The sequence below is a fragment of the Labeo rohita genome, chromosome 14 (assembly GCF_022985175.1).
Source record: "Labeo rohita strain BAU-BD-2019 chromosome 14, IGBB_LRoh.1.0, whole genome shotgun sequence".
NCBI lineage: Eukaryota > Metazoa > Chordata > Actinopteri > Cypriniformes > Cyprinidae > Labeo > Labeo rohita.
The window spans coordinates 16,669,689-16,679,432 of NC_066882.1; the positions used below are offsets into that span (position 1 = coordinate 16,669,689).

Here is a 9,744-nt window from a genome sequence, read left to right on the forward strand (position 1 = left end):
GTATTTAGTTACAGTTACTGAGAAAAAATGTGTAATTAAATTACAGTTACTTTTGAAAAATGCCAGTGATTACAAAGGGGATTACATCTGAATTTTTTCACACCCCCACCCCTGCTTACAGATTGAATTGACTTCTTTTAAATTGCATTGACTGCTCTAAAATGAGACACCAGTGTTTCGGGAGTTTAGGACACAGAACAGGACACATGCTTATTCGATAACTCTTTTATTTCCTATTTGGGTTTATGCATAAACTTTATTTTTTAAGACTGTTTTTTCCAAGGCATTGTTAGATGCTAGTGTTTTCTGTCATAACTATGCAAACATTTGATTTAAAACCCTGTATCATAGCTATTAAACTATTTCTTGTTATGATATTTATGTTATGATCTTATGACATAGCACAACTGCGCTCATGGTGACCCGAGTTCGATTCCCATCTTGAGTTCCTTTGCTGCTCCCCTCTCTCCTCCCAGCTCTTTCCTGTCATCTCTCTACTGTCCTATCACAATAAAAGGCATAAAAAGCCCATTAAATTATTCCACAGCTCAGACTCATTCGGGGCAACTTAAGTCAGTGCGATATGCTTGATAATTTTTCTTGGCAGAAGCTTTGCGTTTGGTTAGCTAATAAAATATTAAAGCTTAATTCAATATTATGTGTACAATTTCCTAATTCTGTCATCCTGGTATCGTGGACTTGCTCTATTGTTTCATACAAAGCCGCTGCTACCATTTTTTATTTATTTTATTTTTTTGTACACTGTAATGGATTATAAGATAACTAACAAACTAGTACTACTACTTAATTATTTATGTGGTGAAATGTTGTGTAAGAAAACTGTAATCTGTGACCTATTACATTTCCAAAGTAACCTTTCCAACACTGGTATTAATTAAGATATTAGCCTAATATTTAACTTACCTGACTAGAAATGACAAGAACAAAGATGAATGTTGTCAAGATTCTTGCCCTGGAAATCCTGATTCAGTTTGGCCAACCACAAATGCATTTTGTTCCTCAGACAGCATTTTGGACTCTTCTCCTTGATTTGTTAAAACTTTTGGCAGTCTATAATACTCCAGATGTTTTTACCGTTCTGACCAATTAGCCCAAAACATGACAATAACTGACCATTTTCAGCAGCTAGAATCAGCAAAATGTGCAAGTTTAGTTTGGCTGAAGTTTGACATTCAGTTTACATGCATTGTTTACATGAATGTTTACATTCAGTGCAGCCAATATGGCCGAGTGATGACGCGTTGTGAAAACACTCCACTTTTAAGTCAGCATCACCAAACTTTTGGTTATATTAAAAACAACAGAGGCATATAAGCTACTTATCTGTCTCATAAGACTGTTCTGATATCCATCTTTCTTTAATTACTGGGAGCGTTTTGGTCTTGTTATTAGTCATTCATACAATCAGTTAGCCTCAAACCATCAGATTCATCCGCACAAACTAGCGGAGCCAAAGCACAACTCACCTAACTACCAGAAGATTGTTCCTCTGCATGTTATTTGTAGTGTTGTGCTTCAACCGCTAGAGGGAGAATTTTCCACAATTTAGAGTAGATTTTTTACGACCTACAAAACTAAGTAACCCTGTTACATTCCACAGAGGCTAATAAAGTCTCTACTATACAGTAGAACATCTAATATCATATTGTATGCAGAGAAAGGTTGTGTGCAGGAATTTGTGTTGCATAACAGGGTTTCATAATGGACAGAAATGGAACTGAAATGACTAAGATCAAACTTCACACCATAAAGACAGGTTCCCCCCACCTCCGTAGTTTTTCCATGTCACTGTAATGTCTGAATAAAGATTTTTAGTAGTCTTTTGATCGAGATTGCATTTACAAAGAGTCATTAGAACCAGTTGTTTGCATAATTCTCTATATTTAAATCTACTTGGATACATTTTTAGGGTAAGAATACAACAAAATATATGCTTCATATATTGAATATTCAATATACTGTATCAGACATTCTTCCCTTTTTTGTACATGTGAAAAAAAATGATCTGCAAAATACAAAGCAGTGAATGCATGATACAGAAAACAGTGATAAATGCACAAAGAAAATTATTTAAAAAGTCTGAAATGACAGAAAACAAAACAGATTTGAATGTCCTTCAGAAAACAGTTTCCTTTGAACTGTAAAAAAAAAAAAAAAAAAAAAAACACTTCTTGGTACAAAATATCAATGAAAAAAATGAAAATCTCATATTTACACAAAAAGCGCAATCAATTACTTTTAGTAATGATTTAGGAAGGAAAAGCTGACCTAAGGCTGCTTGTTTTATTATCATTAACTACCGCAGTGGTATGTCTATGCACAGATTCTTTTATGCTCCAAATTACCAGGTGACCAAAACCTTGGCTGTTTCTCTTTACCCATGTGACTTCCTCTCAGTCTTTAGCACCAAATGAGGTTCATTCCTACAGCATCACAGCACAGATGGTATGCTATACTAAAGCGTGATTTGAATAGATAAATTTAAGAAATGAAAGAAAGAAAAAAAAGGCCTTTTGAAATCTACTCCAGGCTCAGGCTACACAGGGTGGTTATAGTGTTGGGCGTGAACAAGCGTCTGAGCTGTAGTGCTGGTTTCATCTGTTTCACATAAGAGACAGCCACTCTTCACATCACTTGTTTTATCTGCATCTGTGTCGCACGCATTGATGTTGGTTCCTGTGAGTGAGTGCAGTGACGTTTGATGTTTGCTCAGCTCTGTGTGGTCGTGGGTTTCGTCTGTGTGTTCTCTGCAGCCTTGTTAACTGTCTGATCCACGGAAACCTCTGGATTTTCAACCTTAATAATAGTCACATCCTGTAAAGACATCGCTGGCTGTACGTTCGGCACCACGGTCACTCCCGGCTGTGAGGTCACCACAGTTACGGGAGCTGTGGAGGTGGTTGAGGTGATGTTGGAGGGGACGGCGAGCTTCAGGACTTGGGTGTTGCTGGTAGGCACAGTGACAGGGGAGAGCGTGCTCAAGGTGATGGGAGTGCCCGGTTTGCCAGGCATGGTGGGAAGGGTGATGAGCTGCAAGGTGATTCTCTCACCGCTTTGGCCCTGTGCAGGCACTAGCGTTGGCACGGCCTGGAGAACCACTTTGCCTGCGCTGTTACCCCCAGCAACCGAGTTGTGCGCAGGGAGGATCGACGAGCGGACGTTGGGAGAGTTGACGGTTACTGTGGAGATTTTCTGACCCTGTGTTGTCATGAGTACAGGAACCTGCATGGCAAGTCTCACTGTCCTGGAAAGAACAAAAAAAAAAAAAGCATTTGATAGGTGCGATTGTAAGCGGAATACCTTATAATATATACACACACACTACCAGTCAAATGTTTTTGAATAGAAAGTCTCTTCTCCTCACCTGCATTTATTTGATCCAAAATACAGCAAAAGCAGTAATATTGTGAAATATTTTTACCATTTAAATTAACTGCTTTCTATTTGTATATATTTTAAAATGTAATTTATTCCTGTGATCAAAGCTGAATTTTCAGCATCATTACTCCAGTCTTCAGTGTCACATGATCCTTCAGAAATCATTCTAATATGCCAATTTGCTGTTCAAGAAACATTTATTATTATTAATTTTTTTATCATCAATATTTAAAACGGTTACATTTTTTAGGATTCTTTGATGAATAGAAAGATCCAAAGAGCATTTATCTGTAATGAAAAGCCTTTGTAACATTATACATTATTCCATTCAAAAGCTTTTTAATTTTTTTTTTTTTTTTGATATTTTTATTTAGAAAGGATGCTTTAAATTGTTCAAAAGTGATGATAAAGACATTCATAAAGTTATAAAGATTTCTATTTTCAGATAAATGCTGTTCTTCTGAACTTTCTATTCATCAAAGAAACCTGAAAAAAATTCTATTCAGCTGTTTTAAATATAATAATAATAATAATAATAATAATTTTTTTTTTAGCAGTAAATCAGAATATTACAATAATTTCTGAAGGATCGTGTGGAGTACTGTAAAAAATTCAACTGAAATCACAGGAATAAATTACATTTTTAAATATATTCAAATAGAAAACAGTTATTTTAAATGGTAATAGTATTTCAAAATTTTACTGTTTTTGCTGTACTTTGGATCAAATAAATGCTTGGTGAGCAAAAGAGTCTTCTTAAAAAAACAAAAAAACCCAACAACATTAAAAATCTTACTGTTCAAAATCTTTTGACTGGTAGTGTGTGTGTGTGTATATGTACATATACTAATTGCTATTACCTAATAGCCCTAACTAATAGCAGCTGAAAGTTCAACAATTATCAAAAAGGCATTTTGATTTCATACCCAGGAGCTGTCGCTATGTTGTCTGGTGACTGTTGCACAGTCATAAAGGCATCTTGTCCTGAGGTTAGATTGATGATTTTAGGTACAGCAGTAGACGGAGAAACGGGCATCCCTTTGCCTTTTGGATTGCTGCGATTGGATGCAGCTGGGCTTTCTCTCTTTCCTTCATCAATGCTGTCATCCATATTGTCATCGTCTATGAAAACAATGTCTTTGGGCATCTCCTTAAACTGATACACAAGTCTTTGGCCTTCCACTTTTGATAAAATTCCCCGCTGATAGTAATACCTAAAAAAAAAAAAAAAAAAAAGATCAATCAAGACTGCTAGTACATTTTCTAAATTCCAATATAAAAAAAGAAAAACCCTAAAACAACAGACAAAAAATACATTACCTGAGTGCTCTCCCCATTGTCTCATAGTTCATGTCAGGTTTATTCTTATGTCTCCCCCATAATTTAGACACCGCTTTGGAGTCCACAAGCTTGAATATGCCCTTTTCTTTCTGCGTCCACTTAATGTACTTTGGACAGGTTTCCTTGTCCTGCAGAAGGTCCAACAGGAACTCCCACAGGTAAGTAGTTGAGCCTAGAAGAGTCAGACTGTAAGAGTGGCAACAGGAAAAAAAAAAATCTCTTGCACAGGTAAACGAACATAAAACACTCACCCTTGCTGTCTTTCGATTTCCTCTTATAGACCATATCCAGAGAACCATCACAGAAACTCCGTGGAGTTCTGGGTTTTCGTCCTGCTGAGGAAGATCACAGCAAACAAATGAATCTCTTCTACACCGTTGTAAACTATGCCATATTGACTTTTCCACTTAGGCAATGTAATTAATCAATTTATAACACTTAAAATGTACTATAATATGATGCAAGAATTATGCATTAATTTCCAAACATTTCTGTAATTCATGTTATTGAGTAACAGGAAAAGTGTGGCTCACCTCTCTTTTTCTTTTTCAGTAAATCAGTCTCCTCCAGGACAACAATGTCCTTTGCAACAGGTCCCATATCCTCTGTTCTCACTTCAACCTCCACCTCAGATAAAAGCTCCTCTGCAAAAAATGATATACAGCGTAAATGGTAGTCATTTGTTAAGTCAGGACAGTGCAAACAGCCTGTATTACAGCATGCAGTACACATGTAGATGTAAATCACACCTGTGCTGCGATCCCCCTGCAGACTTGATGGTGAATCCATGTGCAGCAGTGCTTCGGCGGCTTCAATCGTTTTATCATGCACAGAGACCTCCACTAAGAAAGAGGAAAAATAGATTTTTTTTTTTCACAATAAAAACTAACAAATTGCACACACTGTTCTAAAACAAAAAAATAAAGGACCAAACACTGATACGGAAGATTCAAAACTGAGCTTTTTTCTGCACATAAACAGAAAAACAAACATCATACATAAAGAATAAATTGGCGGTAAAGGAAAAACATATTTCTATTTCGACGTTCATTGGCTACACGGTAGTTTACAAAGCAATTCTAAGCGCTCATTGGCCAGGCGTCCTGTCACTCAACGACCTAAAACGCCTACAAGTATACTTCCGCCCTAAACTTCCAAAACAAAAAGCTTATTTTCAATCGTACATTTAATATACTGCATCCAGCGAAAGTACTCGAATAGTTCTCTACATCAGAGAAACTAAATCGAAACGTTATTTGTTTATAAAACCACACGTTTCGTACATTTTCTTCATCAATCTCGAGTAAGCCTCAAAATCAAAAGCTTTCAATTCAGATTTCTTGCACTGAAGCTTTTCATGTAAACAAGCAATCCCGCACCCGTTATCCTTCAAAATACACCGCAAAACAAATTTGGTTTTTTATCGTCTTTGTTAATCTACAAACGACAAGAGTAAAGAACAGAACCGTTAGCTGATTTAAACAAACAAAGGCAGCGAATATTAAACAGCTGCTACAAAACATTTAAGCCTCAAGCTTTACCACAAACCCCTGTTAATTAATAAACCCCGTTATAAACACTATAAGAAACAACGTGGCTAAGACGCAAAAAGAAAACAAACGCACTTCCTGGTTCCGACAATCAGCATCAATCCGCTAAGAATAAATCATAACTCCAACTGACTGTAAACGAACAGTTTTAAATGCACACACCACCACTGACACATACTGCTCTACGAACACAGAATAAAACAAAGAAAAGCAAGAAATAACTTAGTATTACTTTTCGAACGGGTTAACGACAGCTCTTCTTCACTTCCTGGTTGTCAAGCGCTTTTGCATCCTTCACTTCAGCAGAAGCGCATCGCTCATTACCTCAAATCACGTGACGCACTTATGTGACGAGTGATGCATTTTTTTTGTTTACTAGCTGTGCTGCGTAAATCAAACTGGTGTTTAGATACACTGTGAAACTAGCTGCTTGCTGTATAAAAACGATCAATAATCTCCTCACCAATATTATAATAATGACCAATATCTCTCCTTCTTCGGTTACAAAGAGGACAATGCAACTACACTACCTGCCAAAAGTTTTTGGACAGTAAGATTTTTAATGTTTTTTTTTTTTTTAATTAGTCTCTTCTTTTTTTCTACTAAAGTGTAACTTATTCCTGTGATTTCAAAGCCAAATTTTTAGCATCATTACTCCAGTCACATGATCCTTCAGAAATCATTCTAATATTGTGATTTGCTGCTCAAAAAACATTATTGTTATTATAATGTTATTATTATTATATTGAAAACAGCTGAGTAGAATTTTTTCAGGTTTCTCTGATGAACAGAAAGTTCAGAAGAACAACATTTATCTGAAATAGGAATATTTTGTAACATTATAAATGTCTTATCAACACTATTTAGCATCCTTGCTAAATAAAATATTAATTTCTATCATTTTTTCAACCAAAAAAAATTATATTGACTCCAAGCTTTTTGATGGTATAGTGTATAATGTTACAAAACCTTTTTATTTCAGATGAATGCTGATTCTTTCTATTCATCAAAGAAATAATCAATAATAATAATAATAATAATAAATGTTTCTTGAACAGCAAATCAGCATATTAGAATGATTTCTGCAGCATCATGTGACACTGAAGACTGGAGTAATGATGCTGAACATGTAGCTTTGAAATCACAGGAATAAATTACATTTTAAAATACATTCAGATAGAAAATATATTCAAATAGTAACAATATTTCACAACATTACTGCTTTTGCTGTATTTTTTATCAAATAAATGCAGGCTTGGTGAGCAGAAGCAACTTCTTTAAAAACATTAAAAATCTTACTGTTCAAAAACGTTTGACTGGTAGTGTATATTGTATATACACTACCTTTCTGTGTTTTAAAGCAAGGTACATACAATTCTGAGTAGTCGTCGTATTTCACATCTTTGAGCACAGAGAACAAACAAAAATATTACATAATTGTTTACATCCAGATTAAAGATTGTATAACTTATTTACCCTTTGTAAGAGTACTAAAGTACTAGTGTACTAAATTTACACAAATCTGTCAAGGAAAACTTTTTTGTTTTTCTAATTTGCATCTTTTATAACTTCCACAAAAATGCCACAAGATGTCCCTCTTTAGCTGCTCCTGCTATTAAAACAAAATGAAGTCTTTTAAAAAAAAATATAGGGCACATTTGGAAATTAAACTAAAATCACCATCATGTTAAGTGGTAAACATGGAAATTCAAAGTCAATGCACTCATGTTGCACTCCGGGTTTTCAGAATCACATTTGTTGCTTAGTTACAAAACAAGAACAAGTATCACAAGCTGACTACCTCACTAATTGCTCTTTCAAACAAATGCATAATACATAATTTTCCTTGCATGGAAATACAGCCCTCTGACAATTGTGAGAATTGATGCTTACCTGCTGCCATCTCCTGCAACTCGGTCTCCACAACTTGTTCCTCAGCTACATCCTGCACCAGGTAGGTGTTCTGATCATCATAGACTAACACTTGAGCAGCATAACACTGCTCCACATCAGCACTATTCACCTGCTCCACTATCACTGCGGGACAGTCCTTCTCTCCATCAGCCTCCACCCCATCAGGACAAACCTCCTGGCAAAACAAAGACCTTGAGTTTTCTTCAAATACTTTTAATAGCTCAGTTTCAGTTCTGTGTATTTTGAAGTGCGAACTTCACCTGCTGAGCTTCTTCATCTCCAGCGACATACTCCAATATATTCCCTCCACCATCTACAATCACCACAGAGGTCATGACTCATTCCTCTGTGTCAGAACTGCACTTATCCACTGCGCCCCCGCTGATGATCTTGTGTGACGTCACAGTCTGAGAAATGAAAACAACCATTGTGAAATGCAGTGTGGAACACATTGTGCTTATCTCTGAAACTATTCATAACTTAAAACCATACCCCTCAACATACTGTTCAGATGATTCATTGTACATTCATTATAATGTTTTAGAATTAAAATGTACAAATCTTCCAAAGGCATTTGTACTCATGTGACTACTTAGACCAAGAGGGTACAGATATCATCTGATGCCTTCTCAGTTGGCATGGAAATAATCTAACTTTATCACAAAAATCACAAGCAGACCTTCAGGCAAACAAATGCACACACGCAGAAACAAAACAAGAAAACGGAAGAGGCCTGTTTCCTTTTTGGCTAAAGTAATCTCAGCCCAATCATATTCACTCAGTTTCATTTTGTCCTCCTCAACAGAAAAAAACCCTATGGGTTGTGCCTATTTCATGCCGCATCTTTGCGTTAAATTTACTTTACTGCGTTGGCCTTTATCACAGTTTTTTATCAAGCATAACAAAATGTAAACACTGATAAGAGACTGACTCTTATTGAGACTAGGAGACTGTTATTATTGTCATAGAAGTAGCGCTTCCATTCTCCTGCAATACCATTGTATAAAATTATTTTTTAACAAGGAGTGGCCAATAACAATGCAAAAAACGTGCGAAGTAAACAAAACATAAACAAATGTAAACTTTTACCAAAACTGTATCTGACACGAATCATTAGATCGGTAAACAAACGCCTGCTGTACAAACAGCCGCGGTAACAAAACAACCTATTTTCTAATGATGTCTAAATGAATTAACTTTAACCTCTTATCGATGTATACATGGAAAAATACGATATTTCTCACCGTTTGTGCTGAATTCTTGTCGTTTGGTGCACCTTAAGCCAGTCGAGTGCACTCTGTCATAAGGTTAGCATGCTAACCATGCTAATGACAGATTGCCTGGCTCACGTTAAAGCTGGTCAACTTGCGTGAACTGCTCGCTGATACAGAGCACGCATACAGGTGATAGACAGATGTCTATTTGGTTAGTGTAAAATAAAAAAAAAAAAAAAAATGAGTTTTGTCAGGCTGCGCTGCTGTAGTAGGTAATGTTTTGCGTAGCTTGTTTCGGGCCTCCCGTTGCAGGATCTGACTGACGA

The 9,744-nt window shown here is 36.1% G+C and overlaps 1 protein-coding gene across 4 annotated transcripts; it reads right to left on the bottom strand.

Moving 5' to 3' along the window:
- Positions 1 to 1,882: 1,882 nt before the first annotated feature.
- On the bottom strand, positions 1,883 to 9,744 carry elf2a (E74-like factor 2a (ets domain transcription factor)). 4 transcript variants are annotated; one of them, XM_051127881.1, is made up of 9 exons: positions 9,449 to 9,744; positions 8,465 to 8,611; positions 8,184 to 8,379; positions 5,490 to 5,582; positions 5,274 to 5,384; positions 4,992 to 5,072; positions 4,720 to 4,912; positions 4,326 to 4,613; positions 1,883 to 3,265 (listed from the first exon to the last, which is right to left on the bottom strand). In XM_051127881.1, the coding sequence occupies exons 2-9, from the start codon at positions 8,537 to 8,539 to the stop codon at positions 2,731 to 2,733; spliced, it is 1,572 nt and encodes a 523-aa protein (XP_050983838.1). In that variant the 5' UTR covers positions 8,540 to 8,611; positions 9,449 to 9,744; the 3' UTR covers positions 1,883 to 2,730. The 4 variants fall into 4 exon arrangements, with proteins under 4 accessions (XP_050983838.1, XP_050983837.1, XP_050983836.1 ...); XM_051127880.1 differs by having other exon boundaries at positions 4,992 to 5,075; XM_051127879.1 differs by having other exon boundaries at positions 4,992 to 5,075; positions 5,274 to 5,582.